The sequence below is a fragment of the Rhinopithecus bieti genome, unplaced genomic scaffold (genome assembly GCF_001698545.2).
Source record: "Rhinopithecus bieti isolate Rb0 unplaced genomic scaffold, ASM169854v2 scaffold_24306, whole genome shotgun sequence".
Classification (NCBI taxonomy): Eukaryota; Metazoa; Chordata; class Mammalia; order Primates; family Cercopithecidae; genus Rhinopithecus; species Rhinopithecus bieti.
In genome coordinates, this window is record NW_016811898.1 from 969,627 (window position 1) to 990,263 (window position 20,637).

Here is a 20,637-nt window from a genome sequence, read left to right on the forward strand (position 1 = left end):
GGAATAAACGCTCTCTAGGATCCGGAAGTAGTTCTGCCGCGACCTCTCGAAAAAGATGGATGTGTTCTGTGCTTACATTCATTGGACGATTGCCCTTAGAGGCCAAAGCCGCCCAGGCAAAGGGGCGGTCCTACGTGTGAGGGGCCCGCGGAGCCATTTGATTGGAGAAGAGCTGCAAACCATGACCAATCGGAAGGAGCCACGCTTCGGGCATCGGTCACCGCACCTGGACAGCTCCGATTGGTGAACTTCCGTCCCCCCCACGAATCCCCATTGGGTACCGTAGGTGCGTGGTGCGGCGCGATTGGTGGGTTCATGTTTCCCGTCCCCCGCCCTCGAGAAGTGGGGGTGAAAAGCGGCCCGACCTGCTTGGGGTGTAGTGGGCGGACCGCGCGGCTGGAGGTGTGAGGATCCCAGCTTAGGGGTGGGGGTGGAGGCGGCTCCTGCGATCGAAAGGGACTTGAGACTCACCGGCCGCACGCCATGAGGGCCCTGTGGGTGCTGGGCCTCTGCTGCGTCCTGCTGACCTTCGGTGAGTGATCCTGGAGGAGCAGACGTCCCCCCTCCACACACGCGGCCGCTTCTCGAAGGTTCTGGGGGCGTTGAACCTGGGAGGGGGGATCCCGAGGCCTGCGGTGGGCCAAGGGACGTCACCTTTCCTCGAAAGAGGGCCAGGGGATTACGTTTTTTCTCTTCTTCCTCTGGAAATAAAAAAGAGAGCAGAATCATCTAACTCCCCTACAGATCTAATAATATCTCGCCCGGAGGTCTCAGCGACCTCGGGGTGGGGCCTCTCTGGGGCTCTGGCTCTCCTGGGAGCTGTGAGAGTCCCTCCTCCCTCCCCGCCCGGAGGACTTTTTCGGCCACCGCTAGCTTCGGCCATCCCAGCTTTCCCGTCCCCTAATTCCCCAGACTCCGACTCCTCGCAAGCGCGTGTCCTTTCTTAAGAAGATGCTGGCCTCGGGAGCATGAGGCCTGGGGCCAGCGGAATGGCAGTGTCAGCGTGTTTGATTCGGTTTTGCTGAAGCTCGGTTCTTAACATTTCGCCCCTTTCTCATGCCTCTGGGCTCAATTTCAGTTCCTCTCGCCAGAGATTGCATAAATCCTGTTTGCATTCTGACCTGTGATAACGAGGGCCGAAGTTTTGGTTTGGTCAGTTGGGAGGCCTTGGCTCGGCCTGCGCGCAACACGTGTGGTTGTGGAAGAGACCTGATACCAGTCTGCTTAAAGTTATTTATAAATGATGGGAGACACACTGTTTACAAGTGGTGACTACCTCAGTATTTCAGAATCTACTGGGGACCTCAACATCAGAACTTAAATAGATGTGCTGTTTTGGCTTTACCTTGGGTGTTTAAACCAGGGAATACACTCTTTCATCCCCTCCACCCTTATTTACCAGCTGAATTTTGCAACCTCTGCCCTTCCCTATTTGATCATCCTCCTTGGAGAAGTGCGATGTTGAAGAGTTTTCCCGTGTTAAATCTTCAGGGTCGGTCAGAGCTGACGATGAAGTTGATGTGGATGGTACAGTAGAAGAGGATCTGGGTAAAAGTAGAGAAGGCTCAAGGACGGATGATGAAGTAGTACAGAGGTTTGTGTTCATTTGAACTTACCTATACAGATAAGCCCTGTGAACCTTGTGAGTTAGGGTCACTTCTTATGTATCTCTTCTCCAAAGGTCCAGATAAAGTCTAACACCCTGTATTTAAATACCTGGTGAGTTGTGTGCATACATACCTCCTAACTTGTCCCTGGGAGTGATTAAAACTGAGTGAATTCCTTTGAAAACTATATTGCAGAATACTAGCACCACGAACTTTGTAAGACTTTAGAAAAGACTTTCAGTTGGATTTGTATTCATTAACTGTGTACGCCGAGTAGTTTTAAAATGGGATTTCTGTCAGTTGAACAATATTTTAAAATTTGGCCTCTTGGGATTTATAGATAGTTTTGAAGTCCTCACCGTGGAGCATAAATGAGTATGACTTTGCTTTTTATAGTAGAGGAAACTTGGATTTTTTTTGTCTGGCAATTTTAAGAACCAAGTATTTCCAGTGCAATGTTAAAGGTAGCCTACTGCTGTGCTAACATAATGAGATGGTATATCAGTAATACTTTATAAGGGTTTCCATTTTAACCCCCAAGACAATATTTAGAGGCCACTGTGCTCTCATCATAATTCCTCTAATTTGAAGGGAACTAAGCCATGCAATATTTGCTTATCTAACTGATTTCCTTAGAGAGGAAGAAGCTATTCAGTTGGATGGATTAAATGCATCACAAATAAGAGAACTTAGAGAGAAGTCGGAAAAGTTTGCCTTTCAAGCTGAAGTTAACAGAATGATGAAACTTATCATCAATTCATTGTATAAAAATAAAGAGGTAAGCAACATGTGGTTAGAATATTTTGTCTCTATATGGTGGCATACTTGTTTACTTAAATTTGCTTAATTTACTGCAAAAGTAATGTACTATCCGAGTAAGTAGCTAACAACCTTTAAATACTTAATATGTCTAAGAATTGTTACTAGATATCTGGGAAGAAAGGGAGCATCAGACATTTTCTTTCTCCTTTACCTCTAAATAGGTTCATGGCCTGATAATAGTTGTGAGTCTAAGGGCAGTCTTGTAAATTAAACTTCTTGCATTGCATACCTGAAGATCACTGTCAGATAAGTAATGTTACTACCCTTACCAGTTAATGTATCCCTTATAGTTGCCACAGTTCTTTGTGTAAGGAGCTATGCCTTTTTTTAATCAAAAGAATAAATCCATTCCTATACCGTAAGAAGTCTTAATTCCTTAAAGAGTGCTTTTATAACGTACAGAGAAGAAATAAAATGGGTTTGGCATAATATTGAATATCTTAATGTATCTTGAGAATAGTCTTAAGTGTATTACCTCTGGCTTCCATTTAGATTTTCCTAAGAGAACTGATTTCAAATGCTTCCGACGCTTTAGATAAGATAAGGCTAATATCACTGACTGATGAAAATGCTCTTTCTGGAAATGAGGAACTAACAGTTAAAATTAAGGTAAGTGTAAGACAGTTTTTCTTTCTTTTAAAGGAAAAGGAATCCTTAGAGGTAGAAGATCCCTATCAGTCAAGATAGGCTAGATTATATTGCAGTGACAACCCCCAAGCCTCAGTGGCTTGAAAGTCAGCAAACTATGGCTAAATCTGACTTTACTTGTTTTTATAAGTAGTTTTATGGGAATGCAGCCATGCCCATTTGTTTATTATCTGTGACTGCTTCTGTGTTTCAACAGCAGAGTCAAGTTGTTTTAACAGAGAACGTAAGTCTCCCAAAGCCTAAAATATTTACTATGTGGCCCTTTACAGAAAAAGTTTGCTAGCCCTTGGCTTAAATCATTGATCACAGTCTGCCTGTGGTCTTTGCTCTGCTTCATCCCCATGCTGGGACAGAGGCGTGGGCAGCCATCTGTAGTGTGTAGACGGTTGCCATGGTGCAGAGCAAGCTTAGAGGGTCTCATACTACTATAATTAAAGGCTCAGCCTGAAAGCAGAGCTCTCATTTACGACTCATTGGCCATTTATAACTCATTGGCCAGAACTAGTCACATGGCCTTAGCCATTCTTAAATGGAGAAAGTAGAATCCTCCTAGGTTTCTGGAAGGCAGACAGCCAGGAATATTGAGTGAAGAATATTAATGATCCATCACAGATTCCAAATAGAGGAATCATTCAAGTTGTTTTGTTTTCTATTAAAGAAATAGGCAAGACATAAAATTTTATTTTCTTGAATTGTTTTCTTCAAAGGTAACTTGTTTTATTTCGGTCAGCCTCTAACCCTTGACATTTAGACCAGTCTGCCCATTTGATATTAATACTTTCTCAAATACATAGATTACTTTAAGATGTACACTTTCAGAAAAAGCCAAAAATGTAGAGGAAAATTTCTCAGTTTAGTTTTCTGTATTGGAATTGATGGGACCCAAAGCTGGTTAGTTCCTCAATATTTGCTTGGTGTAATGTAAATATTAAATACAACTATCTGGTTCTTGTCTTGCTTTTAGTGTGATAAGGAGAAGAACCTGCTGCATGTCACAGACACCGGTGTAGGAATGACCAGAGAAGAGTTGGTTAAGAACCTTGGTACCATAGCCAAATCTGGAACAAGCGAGTTTTTAAACAAGATGACTGAAGCACAGGAAGATGGCCAGTCAACTTCTGAATTGATTGGCCAGTTTGGTGTCGGTTTCTATTCCGCCTTCCTTGTAGCAGATAAGGTTATTGTCACATCAAAACACAACAATGATACCCAGCACATCTGGGAGTCCGACTCCAATGAATTTTCGGTAATTGCTGACCCAAGAGGAAACACTCTAGGACGGGGAACGACAATTACGTGAGTATAACTGATTCCTGATAAGAATTAATAGTCATGGTGAGGATCTTGACTCTCCAGTTCTATTCTCTGAGCAAATGACTTATTCTGGGCCTTAATTTTCGTGCCTGTAAAATGAGGAAACAGAACGGTTACCATCACTTGAAGAAATGTTTGAGGACCTGCAAAGGGCCAGGCACAAAGGTTTGTGATTGCTGTTGTACATGGAGGGTACAAAGTAGGAGATAGCAGCTCCCCCGGGGAGAAGGCTTCTTGGGTACCCACAGAGGAGGCATGGCTTGTCAGTTTCCCAGGTTAGAAGAGTAATTTGTCTGTGGAGCATCCTGAATAAAGGCATGGAGGTACAGCATGCTCACTAGATGAAGAGAGTTCTCGGTGGCAGTTATGGATGGAAAGTGATGAACTTTTATTTATTTTTTTTGAGACAGAGTCTCGCTCTTGTTGCCCAGGCTGGAGTGCAATGGAACGATCTCGGCTCACCGCAACCTCTGCTTCCCGGGTTCCAGCGATTCTCCTGCCTCAGCCTCCCAAGTAGCTGGGATTACAGGCATGCGCCACCACGCCCTGCTAATTTTGTATTTTTAGTAGAGATGGGGTTTCACCATGTTGGTCAGGCTGGTCTCAAACTCCTGACCTCACATGATCCACCCGCCTTGGCCTCCCAAAGTGCTGGGATTACAGGCGTGAGCCACCGTCCCTAGCCAGAATGTGATGAACGTTTTAAGATTCTCAAGGTGGTGTGGAGGATGCGAGGAGTGGACAAGGGGGAGATTCTTTGGAGGACCATTGAAAATACTCAGGATGAGTGATAGCAACCAGGGCTTTGGCTGCCTTGTAGAGATAAAAGGCTTAAAGAAAGTTCATGAGGCCGGGCGCGGTGACTCAAGCCTGTAATCCCAGCACTTGGGGAGGCGGACGGCGGATCACGAAGGTCAGGAGATCGAGACCTACCTCTGCTAACACGGTGAAACCCGTCCTACTAAAAATACAAAAAACTACCGGAGCAGGTGGCGGTCGCCTGTAGTCCCCAGTACTCGGGAGGCTGAGCAGGAGAATGGCGTGAACCCTGGGAGGCGGAGCTTGCAGGGAGCTGAGATCGGCACTGCACTCCAGCCTGGGTGACAGAGCCGATGACTCTGTCCTCAAAAAAAAAAAAAAAAAAAAAAAAAAAGAAGTTCATGAAAGTTGTGAAAGCTGTGGAGTAAAATATGTCACTTAAGGATAGTTACAAGTTTTTAAATTTGAATTAAGATCCCTCTTAAGCCAATTAAGATCCCTCTTAAGCTAGTAACTGTTGTTTGTATAGATGAGACAGAGCCAGTGCCGTACAGTAGCTCTCCTTGCTTGTAGCACTGTGACGTAGACAGGGCAGCTTTTTGCCTTTTTAAAATTTTACCATCTTGGAGATGAGGAAATTCTATTTCAGAGGTCAGTTGGCTTGCCAGCTCCTGCTAAGTGAGTAACAGAATGTGCCTACAGCTTCCATTTTTTTTTTCCTTAATTCAGTTTTAAATTTTCTTAACATTAAGGGAAAGAATCACATGCTTATCATTGTGACCAACTTTCTTCATCCTAGAAAGTAACATTTCCTGTTTTTACTGCAGCAGATTTCTTTTAATGAAGACTAACTAGATGACTGCATTTTAGTATTTTTGTAACTTGTGTTCCCAGTTTACCTTTCCCTGCCTTTGTCACTAACATTGATATCTCCAGGTCTCATTTGGAGGCATCACTAAGAGTTATGCCCCAGTGCCCTCTCTTTTTAGGCACTGCTAGGTGTTGGAGAAGGCTAGGGAAATCATTCCTAAAGAAAGATAGACAGTGATGTCCCAAGAGGTGTTAATGTCAGGTTACTAAGAAACAGGTGAAATTATCTGGATATAAGTTCCATGAAGGCAAACATTTTGTTGAAAGCTCCATTCCCAAAGCCTAATACTTAATTGGCAGCCATTTGTATGAATAAGTGAGGTTAAACAGTGCAGTTCCATGCAGGTAAGATGGCTGGTAACAACCTATCTAGTACCTAGTTTCCATGACCATGCAGATCTTTTTAAAAATTTCCTTTGCCCACTTCTTAAATGTTGACATACATTTTCTCCAAGTTAAGTTTCAGCCCTTTCCTCATTGTCCATATGATCCTTAACATAGTCTTATCCACTGCCACGGCCTCAGGTTCCATCTCTAGTTCTCAAATTTATATTCTTAGTCTAGATCAGGAGTCAGCAAACATTTTCTTAAAAGAGCCAGCTAGTAGAAAAAAAGATTAAAGAAAAAACAACAAAGAAAAGAAAGAGCCAGCTAGTAGTAGATATTTTTAGCTTATGAGCTATATGGTCTGTCACATGTCCCAACTCTGTTTAGCTTGAAAGTAGGCATAGACAGTACATAAGGATGTGTCCCAGCCAGGTGTATTGGCTCATCTCTATAATCCCAACACACTGGGAGGCTAAGGTGGGAGGATCACTTGAACCCAGGAGTTTGAGGTCAGCCTGGACAACATAGTGGGATCCCATCTCCACAAAAAAAAAATATACAAAAATTAGCTGGGCATGGTGGTGCACGCCTGTAGTCCCAGCTACTGAGGAGGCTGAGGTAGGAGGATTGCTTGAGCCGAGCCTAGGAGGTCAAGGCTGCAGTGAGCCGCCATCATGCCTGGGTGATAGAGGTCCAAAAAAAAAAAAAATTGTCCCAATAAAATTTCTAGTGGGTGCCAGTTATACAGCTATAGCTTGCCAACCCCTTGTCTAGGTCTCACTCCTGGGCTTCGTGTTCATGTATTTAACTGCCTTTTAAATAATTCTACCTAAGATATCTAACCAGCAGCTTCTACTTGCATCCAAAACTGAATTCTTAATCTCCAAATCACTAGAACATGTGCTGACACCAGCGGCCTAGTCACTCACTAGGCTTTGTTGTCATATCATGGCTACTTACTGGCCAGGTACCACTAAACTAATGAGCCTTTTGAGACAGGGAGGGAACCACAGATAGACCATTTCCCATACTTAATTGGGAACACAAATATCAAGATATGGACTGACTACTTACTGAGTAGGTTCTAGGCTGGGCAGTGGCTCACACTTGTAATCCCCTCACTGCCCAGTAGAATTTTATGTAATAGTAGAAATGTTCTATATCTGCACTTTCCATTTTGGCAACCACTAGACACATGTGACTGTTGAGTACTTGGAATGTGGCAGCGTAACTGGAACTGAACTGTACATTTTTTAAAAATAAATCACATGTGCCCAGTGGCTACCATTTTGGATAGTGCAGATATAAATATAAATAATCCAGATTAATTTTCTAGCTTTTTTAAGGAAAATGTTTTCATTAATTAGGAATAGTTATCTACAATATTCATTAGGTTTCTAGAATAACAGTAAGAGCTATGAGAGTGCATGACTCCATTTTTCTCCAGACTATTTCAGTGCTTTCTCACCTTGAGAAATGAAAACAAACAATCTATTCAGAAGGTTGAGGATATTTTAATTTTCTACTTAAAACTAATGTTATTCTCCACTTGAGGTAATGTAGAGGATATTCTTCTCTTTACTGTATATGTGTTACATTTTAGCTCACAAACCCTTGTTGGTGATGGAGAGTTAACATGAATAATTAGGACATCTTGGATTACACTGAACTGCTGGCTATTACCATGGTATTTAGATGAATTTATAATTGGATCTTCTAAATGTTAGGTGTTTCTAAACATCAAATTTTTCTTGCAGCCTTGTCTTAAAAGAAGAAGCATCTGATTACCTTGAATTGGATACAATTAAAATCTCGTCAAAAGTATTCACAGTTCATAAACTTTCCTATTTATGTATGGAGTAGCAAGGTAAATCTATATTGACTAAAAATTTCTATGTATTACCTTGGCACGTGTTTAAATATTCAACACTAAAAGAATGAAGGCGGGCTGTTGCGGTGGCTCATCCCAGCACTTTGGGAGACCGAGACAGGTGGATCACCTGAGGTCAGGAGTTTGAGACCAGCCTGGCCAACATGGCGAAACCCTGTCTCTACTAAAAATACAAAAAAATTAGCTGGGTGTGTGGTAGCACATGCCTGTAATCCCAGCTACTCAGGAGGCTGAGGCAAGAGAATTGCTCGAACCTGGGAGACGGAGGTTGCAGTGAGCCGAGGTTGCCCCACTGTACTCCGCCTGGGCAACAAAGCAAGACTCTGTCTCCCCCCCAAAAAAAAAAAAAAGAATGAAGGCAAAATGTGGTCTATTATAACGTTAAGGATACTCTCAGGGTTTTCTTACAAAAACCTATTTTTTTGAGCTGTAATGTTATGTCATATTTCTGTAGACAAAATCAGAATTGTTAAACAAATGGATTTAACCATAATTCTTCTTTTATTTCAACAGACTGAAACTGTTGAGGAGCCAATGGAGGAAGAAGAAGCAGCCAAAGAAGAGAAAGAAGAATCTGATGATGAAGCTGCAGTAGAGGAAGAAGAAGAAGAAAAGAAACCAAAAACTAAAAAAGTAAGTCTGGTTCATCTCCCTGCATAAGATATTGTTTAACATGTATAAGCAAAACCAGGAAAACCCAAGTATGCACTGGCTGAGTTGAAGTCAGCTTCAGTTCCGGTGCTAAGTCCATGGAGCCAGCTTTTAAAATAAGACCTTTGTTTGTATGTTGAGTACATTGTCCTGTAGAAAGGTTTAAGTATCAAACCCAGGTCATTTTTATGAAGAATTTTCTGACTTTTATATATTGCCTGGGACTGGTGACTTATATGTTTGGAATTTTAAAATCTTAAAAAGCTTTCTGAGTCCTCTTTTGTCTTTTTATCATGTAGGGATTAACTATAAAAATGGTTCTCTGGCTTGCTTAGGTAGCAGAGTAAGAAGTATTGGTCATGGTGGTTGAGAAATATTTTGTAAAATGTTGGATTCCTCTAAGTCATGAAATAGGAATATGTAATATGTATTTCCTTCTAACCTCAAAACAAATATTTTCAAGAAACATTTTTGCTAGTTAAAAATAACAATAAAAAAAGTAATTGGTTTTCATCAATTAGCAATTATCTTTTGAATATTGAGAAAATACTTTGATTTTGAAACAGTTGGCAGAATCCTTCCCAGATAACAGGTATCCTTTGGTGAGTTTTTTTTTTTTTTTCTTTAATCTGGAGACAGAGTCTCTGCCATTCAGGCTGGAGTACAGTGGCATGATCGTAGCTCCCTTCATTCACCCTTGAACTCCTGGGCTTAAGCAGTCCTTTCACCTCAGCCTCCCAAGTAGGTAGGACCACAGACACACGCCACCAACAGACACACCACCATGACTGGCTGATTTTTTAAAGTTTTTTGTAGAGATGCAGGTCTTGCTATCTTGCCTGGACTGGTCTTGAACTCCTAGGCTCAAACAGTTCTCCTACCCTAGCCCCCCAAAGTGCTAGGATTATAGGCATGAGCCACCACACCAGGCCTCTGGTGCTTTACATAGTCTTTTGAAATCTACTGAAGCCATGGTTACTGCTAGGATAACCTTGGTGAGTGCTAAAAGAGACTAATCAAATACTATAATAACTTCAGGTTGAAAAAACTGTCTGGGACTGGGAACTTATGAATGATATCAAACCAATATGGCAGAGACCATCAAAAGAAGTAGAAGAAGATGAATACAAAGCTTTCTACAAATCATTTTCAAAGGTAAATATAATTCCCTAGCTTCTGGTTATTAATGAATCACCCCATTAGTTTAATTGTGTATTGTATGTGACCATTGAATATGAGATGGCCCATTCCCATTTTTTCCCAGAGAGAAAATTCAAAAAAAGACCTTTAGGGCAACTATAATACGTGTACTTCTGTTTTATTGACCTACTCGTAAGTAAAATCACATTTATGAACCTTTGAGATTGGTATCTCAGTAGAGATGGTCTTTGAGAGTAATTGGTTTCCAGAACACACCATTTTTACTTAAGTTGAATTATTATGCTCATCACTACTTCAAAATTGCTGCAGTTATTAAAATTCATCCTAGCTCTTAGTTAATATGATAGTGAAACATTACAAAATCAATGTTTGAAACAATTTTATGGCTGTTTAAACACAATTGGTTTCCTTTTTATTGCTGTGTATTTTGTAATATGTGGTTTTTTTAAAAAAAAATTATTTCGAGAAGGCATCTGTAGGCTTCACCAGCTTGCCAAGGGTTTTGTGTGACAAAAAAAGATTAAGAACCACCTACATAGGTAGATGTGTGATTTCCACCACAAAACTCGTAAAACATGAAATCATGTTGTTAAGTGGCTTTTAATATAATCTTTAAAGAGCTTGCTTATGACATCAAACACTTATTGTGAGATCCTATGCCTAGGAATAATTACCAAATTTATGTTTCCTTGCCTGTTTTTTTTTTCCTTTTACTGGTCCCTTCTTATAACTCTTAAGAATGCAAAACTAGCATTGATAAAGGTTGTTTCAAGTTAAAGTTTCCCCAGCAGCATTTGGTACAAGTAGTAGAATGCTCTAGTGGACTTAACCATAGCTAAATAAAACCTAATATTCTATGTCTGTATTTGTTCTTTTCTCTATTCCATATCCTTTAAATTTCAACTCTTTAAAACACTGTTAGTTCTGCCTTCGATTTCCATAAACTCTAAAGTCCTAGTGTCTATAAACTTACTTTATATAAGGCAGCTGTATTAGAAATATAATTAATGTGAGCCACACATGATTTTAAATTTTTTAGAAGCCATACAAAAAAAGGAACCACGAAATGTTAACAGTATAATTTATTTAACCCAGCATACTCCAAATAGTATTATTTCAACACATAATCAATATACAAACTAATAATGAGACATTTTACATCCTTTTTAAACTTTGTACTGTGCCTTCAAAATGTATTTTACACTGAGCAGCACATCTGAATTTGAACTAGCTACATTACAGTGCTTAATAGCCATTTATGTGGTATAGTAATAGATAATGCAGATCAAGAGAACTTCTGACTGTGTTTTACAGGTATTTACATATATCTTTGTAGCCACTGCTAGAGCTAAGTTCCATGGAAGAAACATGTTCTTGAGTACTTACTGTAGTTCAAGGGCACACTGAAGTGTTGTATATAATTTTGTCATTTAGGCAGGGTGGTGGTTTTCCTATTCACTTCTCTCATACATAAGAAACATAAACTCATCCATCCTTCCGCAAGTTTAGGAAATAATGTTACTGACAATCATCATCAAAACAACCATGTCTGGTGAATTAGAATTGTAATCCTAGTCATTTCTTCATTCCACCCCTTTCTTTCTCTTTTTTTTTTTTTCCCTCGCAGGTAAGGGAAATTTTTTGTTAGTTAATTGCTAAACTGAATGTGTACCACATAGTACATTGCTTAGTTCTTGCACTGCTTTTCTACTGTGTCATTTCAATGACTAAGATACCAACTTTCCACAGGAAAGTGATGACCCCATGGCTTATATTCACTTTACCGCTGAAGGGGAAGTTACCTTCAAATCAATTTTATTTGTACCCACATCTGCTCCACGTGGTCTATTTGACGAATATGGATCTAAAAAGAGTGATTACATTAAGGTGAGTTTTTAAGTAGTACATACTGTGTTTAAAATGCGAAAGTTTAATTTCCAGAAAGTGACCCTTTTTTTGGTCTCTTTAGCTCTATGTGCGCCGTGTATTCATCACAGACGACTTCCATGATATGATGCCTAAGTACCTTAATTTTGTCAAGGGTGTGGTAAGTATCTGAAGTTTGGGAGAAGGGGTGATTGTTGTGCCAGGGGTCTGGCAGTGTAGAGTGTGTTTTGGCTTTGCTTTCTTCCAGTGGTTTTATTGCTCACTGAACTTTCTTTTGCCATTTGAAGGTGGACTCAGATGATCTGCCCTTGAATGTTTCCCGCGAGACTCTTCAGCAACATAAACTGCTTAAGGTAAGTGTCTCTAGGAAGAAACTGTCCACTTGGCTGTTTGATTGGGGTTTGGAGAACAGACTCCATTTGTGGAGTAACCAGATTTTGGGTCTGGTCTGTGATTCTTCAGATGAACTTCCTTTCATTCTGGGCTTATCAGATCCTAAGAATCTGATTCTTTTTCTCCCAACATTTAATAACGAAGTTACAGACATCTAGAAAAAAATTAAAGAATTGTACAGTGAACACACATATAGGCCCACTGCCTGGTCCAGGATTAACATTTTGTCATCCAGACTTGATCACATAACCATCTCTTTATCAAGCCTTTCATTAAACCCTTCCCCTCCAATACTTCCATAATTAGAAGACTTTAGTTTTTGAATTTAAAAGTATTTGAAAGTAGCATATTTGTTCACTTCATTTAGATCCTAGAGAGAGAATATCAGTGAGTCCTAAGGTTAGAATGTCAACATTAAGGCAGTCTTGCGGCTGTTCGCACAGACAGCTGAGTTTCAGCCCAGTCTGAATGCATAGGAGTGCTTCACCATTTCCTGCCCCTCAGTGAATGGCAATAACGATATCATCTTTGTGTCTTTCACAGTCCTCCCTGGGTACCTTACATTCTCAAAAGTTTGAGATTAACTTCTCTAATCAGTTATTCTTTCATTGTGTTTAGGTAATTAGGAAGAAGCTTGTTCGTAAAACGCTGGACATGATCAAGAAGATTGCTGATGATAAATACAATGATACTTTTTGGAAAGAATTTGGTACCAACATCAAGCTTGGTGTGATTGAAGACCACTCGAATCGAACACGTCTTGCTAAACTTCTTAGGTTCCAGTCTTCTCATCATCCAACTGACATTACTAGCCTAGACCAGTATGTAGAAAGAATGAAGGAAAAACAAGACAAAATCTACTTCATGGCTGGGTCCAGCAGAAAAGAGGTGAGATGAACCCTTTAAGCGTTGTCAGCCATTCTGGAATGTAGCTAGGGATTTATAGCCAACTCTTGAGGGGGAGAAAAGGAAAACTTAAATGTGTAACTGGAGTAGTTATAAGGCCTGGTCAGTCACTGGCAGGAAGGTTGTTTATATTCTCTGAACCTCTTAATTCTTCACCTGTAAAATGGGGTTTTAATAATGTATAAACATAGCAGCTGCTAGGATAAACAAATATACCAGGGCCAGACTTGGAAAACTTTGTGACTTCTCTTAATTTTGTAGGCTGAATCTTCTCCATTTGTTGAGCGACTTCTGAAAAAGGGCTATGAAGTTATTTACCTCACAGAACCTGTGGATGAATACTGCATTCAGGCCCTTCCTGAATTTGATGGGAAGAGGTTCCAGAATGTTGCCAAGGAGGGAGTGAAGTTTGATGAAAGTGAAAAAACTAAGGAGAGTCGTGAAGCAGTTGAGAAAGAGTTTGAGCCTCTGCTGAACTGGATGAAAGATAAAGCCCTTAAGGACAAGGTATTGTGGAAATTACAATTTGTGGAAATATTAGTGTCTGCATTTAAGAGAAAGTTATTTTGTCAACAAATTAAGCTGCAGCTGGTTACTTTGTAACCATTAGAATGGTAAAAATTTAATTAATATAGTTAAATTATTGGGAGAAAGCTTAAAACTTTCCACAGTAGTTTAATATTGCTTTGTTAATAACTTGTTACAAATTTTTATGTTTTTAAAAGCTGATATTTAAACTTCTGACTAAAAAATTCAGCTTATCAATTAAGTGCCCCTACAAATTCTCCTAAGCCTTAAGAAAAGCTATTTTTATGACCTGCTTCTGTGTTTATGATCTTAAGCGATAGTCTTAGAAAGTTGAAATACAATTGCTGAATGACCTTACCTGTTGATATTAATTTATATGACTTGATTTCTTTTCCTAAGATTGAAAAGGCTGTGGTATCCCAGCGCCTGACAGAATCTCCATGTGCTTTGGTGGCCAGCCAGTATGGATGGTCTGGCAACATGGAGAGAATCATGAAAGCACAAGCATACCAAACAGGCAAGGACATCTCTACAAAGTAAGCATCCTCAGGAAAGTCCCTGCCAGGGTGTTGGCTCTTACCCAGTCTTCCTTTTGGAGACGATACTATCTTCAATACAAAGAGTAAAATTGCCTTAAATGTCTGCCACTGTCTAGTATAAGGTAGACAACAAGTTTATGAAGGGATTTCTCCTACATTCGATTGAGAAAGAAAAGGTCTTTAACTCATGATTTTATGATTTTATTGTATTTGATATGTAAATATGAATTTTCTTAATGTGTTATGCATATTATCTTTACTTTTACATTGGATTATATGCTTAGCCTAATATCTGAATTTATTTTACATGTTTAAATGTAATAGCTGCACATGAGGTTAATGACAACATTCCTCAAGTGAGTTAAGTCCATTACAAATCACGTCCCCCACACCTCCAAGCGTTAAATTATGGGTACCCAGATAGAATGTCTCATAAAGTAAATGGTACAGGACCTGTGAATTAACAGTATTTGAACTCAAGGGCCTGTACCTGGAGATACAGTGAGCCTTTGGTACTCTTTATTTTCAAGAAATATTTAATGTTTATGTTTTAATGTCACAGCAATGACCTTGAAAATGACTTCTTCCCTGCTTTTATTCTCTCTTCTTTCACCTGGAGTATGTTTCTGAAATGCTATCTAGTCATCATCCTTTTTTCCCAAGGCCTAGCTTAAGGATTCTTTCCTCCCACCCCCGCCAAGACGGAGTCTTGCTCTGTCACCCATGCTAGAGTGCAGTGGCGCGATCTCTGCTCACTGCAACCTCTGCCTTCTGGGTTCAAGTAATTCTCCTGTCTCAGCCTTCCGAGTAGCTGGGATTACAGGCGCCTGCCAGCACACCCACTAATTTTTGTATTTTTAGTAGAGACGGAGTTTCACCATGTTGGCTAGGCTGGTCTTGAACTCCTGACCTCGTGATCCACCCACTTAGGCCTCACAAAGTGCTGGGATTACAGGCATGGGCCACTGCACCTGGCCAGGATTCTTCTTAAAACCTTTTCTCAAAAATGTAGTCTCCATTGTTGTCACAATTCTAAAATTCCATATATGTCTTATCTCTTAACTATAAATTTCATGCAGAGAATAGTGTTCTGCTTGTCTGATATCCCATTGCAACAGTACAAAGGCCATTTAAAACATGTCTACCTATTAATTTCAGGAAATGAGTAATTAACAGGAAGTTACCTTTCATTCAACAAACATGAAGACTTATTACTATGTCCATGCACTGATGGTCACAGGTAGACATAACTTCTGTCTTTTGTAACATTTAGACTAGTGAAAATGACAAATCAAAGCCAGGCATGGTGACTCACTCCTGTTGTCCCAGCTACTCAGGAGGCTGATGCAAGAGGATCAGTTGATCCCGGGAGTTCAAGGCTGTAGTGTGCTGTAATGGCAGTGCACTCTAGCTCTAGCCTGGGTAACATAGCCAGACTCCGTCTCTTTTTTATTTAAAAAAAAAAAAAAAATGGCAAGTCATAATCTGAGCCCTACATAGATAATGGGTACACCAGGAGAGGGATAGATGTGGTTCCTCCCTGTCCTCAGAGCTGTAAACTAGAGAAGAGAGCATAATCACAACCAACAGTAAAATGCTAAGGATTTTGAAGGTATATTCAAAATGCATTTGGAGCTGAGTTCAGATAAAAGAAGTTAATTTTTCTTGGAATCATATTGTTGAAGGCATCGTGGAGAAGGTATTATTATTGGAGCAGCATCCAGAGGCTGCATAGATTTTTCTGAACTCAGGGAGGCAGAGCTATAATTATGGTAGTAAGAATAAACTAAGAGGGAACAAACAGGACATTAAATCAGTTCATCTGTTCAGTGGTGTTCTAGGTACTTGGGACTCATCAGTAAATAAAGTAGTTCATTTCATTTTTCATCTAACCATGTCCACTTGCTCCCTGCCCTGCTTCCCTGTTAAAAGGGAGCAATACAGGCTGGGCACGTGGCTCACATGTATAATCCCAACACTTTGGGAGGCTGAGGTGAGAGGATCACTTGAGGCCAAGAGTTCAAGACCAGCCTGTGCAATATAGTGATACCCTGTCTCTATAAAAACTAAATAAGGAAACAGTGCAGTCATCCCTTTGTGTCCATGGGGTGTTGGTTCCAGGACATCCCATGGATACCAAAATCCACAGAGTCAAGTCCCTTATATAAAGTCATGTCGTATTTGCATATAACCTATGCACATCTTGCCATGTACTTTAATCTGTAGATTACTTTTAATACCCAATGCAATGTAAGTGCTATATAAATAGCTATTATACTACATCGGGCTTTTTATTTTTTTCTTGTTTTGCGCTTTCTAATATTTTCAATCCGAGGTTGGTTGACTCCGCAGATAAAGTAGACTGGAAAAGTACAGCCATCCCTAGGTGTACGAGAGGGATTGGTTCTAGGACCCCTACCAAAATCCACACATATTCTAGTCCCCCAGTCTGCCCTGTGGAACCTGTGTATATGAAGAGTTGCAGCTCTGTGTGTGCAGATTCCACATCCCAAGAATACTGTATTTTCTCTCCGAGTTTGGTTGCTGAACCTGCACATACAGAGGGTGGACTTTATGTATTGGAAAAAAAATAGCATATAAGTTCAAACCTGTGGTGTTCAAGTGTCAATAGCACATTTTGATTTTTTTACCAAGAGTTGTCTTCTGTAATTATGAAAGAATAAGGGAAATGTATGAACCCTAAAATTGGGTATGTTTTGTTAATGTTCATTTTTATCTCTTAACAGTTACTATGCGAGTCAGAAGAAAACATTTGAAATTAATCCCAGACACCCGCTGATCAGAGACATGCTTCGACGAATTAAGGTAGTATTACAGTAGTCCTCTTGCTTGTCTTTTAATATGAATACTTTGTATCTTTCAATATTAATCTAGTGCATCTTCTTGCATCTCAGGAAGATGAAGATGATAAAACAGTTTTGGATCTTGCTGTGGTTTTGTTTGAAACAGCAACACTTCGGTCAGGATATCTTTTACCAGACACTAAAGCATATGGAGATAGAATAGAAAGAATGCTTCGTCTCAGTTTGAACATTGACCCTGATGCAAAGGTTTGTATCTCCAACCTTCCCACAGAGGCTGGCTGTCTTTGTTTCTGCTCTTTCGGAATAGGCCTCTAATGATTGAGGGATGTAGCTTTGAGACATTTGCCTAATTTCTACCTTTTGAAAGAATTTTATTGAATGTTTGAATCCCTGTAGTGTCAGGCACTGCACTAGAAACTAAGTCCTCCTTTTATGTCCTCTTTCCTTTTTGCCTGCCTCCTTTTGTTAGCTTGTCTGTTCATTTAGTTAGAGGATTTACTCTGTGGTTCTGAATAAACAGAAGTGGCATTAATTATGATTTTATACATTTAAATGAGCAAAGTGGAAATAAATCCAAGGCATTAATGGGCCCATAAATGTTGTGTTTAGGTGGAAGACGAGCCCGAAGAAGAACCTGAAGAGACAACAGAAGACACAACAGAAGACACAGAGCAAGACGAAGACGAAGAAATGGATGTGGGAACAGATGAAGAAGAACAAGAAACAGCAAAGGTAGAGCAAATCAAGAATGTGACTTGCATTTTCAGTTCTGGCAAAGTTCAGACAGAGTTTTAGTTCTGGCAAAGTTAAGACAGTTTTATAGTTCTGGCAAAATTAAGACAGAGTTTCAGTTCTGGCAAAGTTAGGACTGTGTAACTTATAGAAGTCAGACTAGCATTTAAACTGTTTCTTTCATGCACGAACCTTCTGTCAGCTAGGTTTTTTTTTCTGCTAACTTTTAGTATCTTCTGGGTTTGTTTGTTTTTTTTTTCCAACAGGAATCTACAGCTGAAAAGATGAATTGTAAATTATCTTCTCACCATTTGGATCCTGTGTGGAGAGGGAATGTGAAATTGACGTCATTTCTTCTGGGAGAGACTTGTTTTGGATGCCCCCCACCAATCCCCTTCTCCCCTGCACTGTAAAATGTGGGATTTTGGGTCACAGGAAGAAGTGGGTTTTTTAGTTGAATTTTTTTTAACATNAGTTCTGGCAAAGTTAGGACTGTGTAACTTATAGAAGTCAGACTAGCATTTAAACTGTTTCTTTCATGCACGAACCTTCTGTCAGCTAGGTTTTTTTTTCTGCTAACTTTTAGTATCTTCTGGGTTTGTTTGTTTTTTTTTTCCAACAGGAATCTACAGCTGAAAAAGATGAATTGTAAATTATCTTCTCACCATTTGGATCCTGTGTGGAGAGGGAATGTGAAATTGACGTCATTTCTTCTGGGAGAGACTTGTTTTGGATGCCCCCCACCAATCCCCTTCTCCCCTGCACTGTAAAATGTGGGATTTTGGGTCACAGGAAGAAGTGGGTTTTTTAGTTGAATTTTTTTTAACATTCCTCATGAATGTAAATTTGTACTATTTAACTGACTATTCTTGATGTAAAATCTTGTCATGTGTATAAAAATAAAAAATATCCCAAATACTCAGTGTCTTGACTGTCTTGCAGAGAACTACCTAATACTTGGCTGAATTTTTTTTTTTTTTTAATCATGTGTCTTGGGTTCTTTTTCTTAGAAAAGTAACTCAGGCTTATGAAGAAAAGATTTTTTTATTTTTTACTTCTCTCTTTTTTTGAGACCGAGTCTTGCTCTTGCCCAGGCTGGAGTGCAATGGCAGCATCTCTGCTCACTGCAACCTCCTCCTTCTGGGTTCAAGCAATTCTCTGCCTCAGCCTTCCGAGTAGCTGGGATTACAGGTGCCCACCACCATTCCTAGCTATTTTTTTGTATTTTCAGTAGAGACAGGGTTTCACCATCTTGGCCAGGCTGGTCTTGAACTCCTGACCTTGTGATCCACCCACCTCTGCCTCCCAAGAAAAGATTTTTTAAAAAAAAGGTTGAACCAGTCATGGTGACACACACCTGTGGTTCTACCCAGCTCCTGAGGAAGCTGAGGCAGGAGGATTATTTGAACTTAGCTTGAGACTGTTGAAAACCAAAGACTTCAAAAGTCTCCCACAGGGAGAAGACAGAATTTCTTTAAAGATTTCCAAATGTATGTAGATACTCCCCTTTCGTGGGATGGAGCTTAATCTTCCTCTCCTTTTGAATGTGGGCTAGATTAAGTGACTGCTGAAAAACAGAGTATAGGAAAGGAAAAAAGTAACTTTGCAGTGGAGAAACCTGGCAGACTTAACCAAGTGATCAATGTTAATACCACCAGTGATGTGTACCCCTTTGATAGGATGTGAAGTGTACTGCGGTTTCCAAAAACCTGTAATCTCAATCTAATGAGAAAAACAGACATATTTTGAATATGTGAACAGTATTCTTCAAAATTTCCAGAAAATTTTCCTCAGAAAAACAGGCTGAGAAGTAATCATGGATGGCAGAAGACTAAGGATACATGACAACTATTAATAAATGCAGTGTGGTACCCTGGAAACAAAAGGGTATTAAATGGAAAAGCTGGTGAAATCTAAAGTCCAGAGTCTAGAGTATAGTTGAGAGTATTTTACTAATACTGGTTTTTTTTTTGTTTTGAGATGGCATCACTGTCTCCCAGGCTGGAGTGCAGTGGTGCGATCTTGGCTCACTGAAACCTCCACCTCCTGGATTCAAGCCATTCTCCTGCCTCAGCCTCCTGAGTAGCTGGGATTATAGGCGCCCGCCACCATGCCTGGCTAATTTTATATTTTAGATATTTTAGTAGAGACGGGGTTTCACCATGTTGGCCAGGCTGGTCTTGAACCTCAAATGATCTGCCCACCTTGGCCTCCCAAAGTGTTGGGCCACCACACCTGGCCCCCAATACTGGTTTCTTAACTGACATAGCATGGTAGCTTAAGATGACAACATTCATACAAACAGCGTGGGGTATATGGGAATTCTACTGATGATGGTTTTTCTGTAAATCTAAACTTAAAAAAAAAAATGCTGTCTTTGAAAAAAAATCACCCATAATCCTACCAGAGATAACTACTGGCATTGAGTGAAAATCCACATTGACTTTTATTTTGAAATGTACTCGTTTATGAAACAATTTTTAATTTCACTAGTCTGTTAGAGCCAACTGAAAAGGTAGTCTTAAGTTTTTGTTGTTTTTACTGTGGGCTAGAGATGTCTTAGCTGTATATTCAAGGATCATGTGTGTATTAGAAAATTTTGCAGGAATTAATTTATGTGCTACAAAGTTTCATTAGAGACTTTACAGTTTTTCTGATGATCTAGTACTCCTCTATGGACTTATTTTCTGTTCATGCTTCCCCACCCCTACCTTAAGGTATTTTCTAGAATCAGTTTGCAATTATTATTACCAGCTTCCCTACTTGAGTACATGTCT

At 39.9% G+C, this 20,637-nt stretch overlaps 1 protein-coding gene across 1 annotated transcript; it reads left to right on the plus strand.

Moving 5' to 3' along the window:
- The first annotated feature begins 307 nt into the window (after positions 1–307).
- Positions 308–18,778, plus strand: HSP90B1 (heat shock protein 90 beta family member 1). Its single transcript, XM_017895301.1, is given in 19 exon segments — positions 308–532; positions 1,492–1,594; positions 2,244–2,385; positions 2,922–3,038; positions 4,042–4,373; positions 8,105–8,155; positions 8,157–8,214; positions 8,752–8,871; positions 9,928–10,044; positions 11,800–11,937; positions 12,020–12,097; positions 12,225–12,290; positions 12,949–13,218; positions 13,498–13,743; positions 14,164–14,300; positions 17,051–17,129; positions 17,219–17,374; positions 17,738–17,860; positions 18,483–18,778. Coding segments are annotated over 19 exon segments (2,412 nt in total). The 5' UTR covers positions 308–483; the 3' UTR covers positions 18,513–18,778.
- Positions 18,779–20,637: the final 1,859 nt, after the last annotated feature.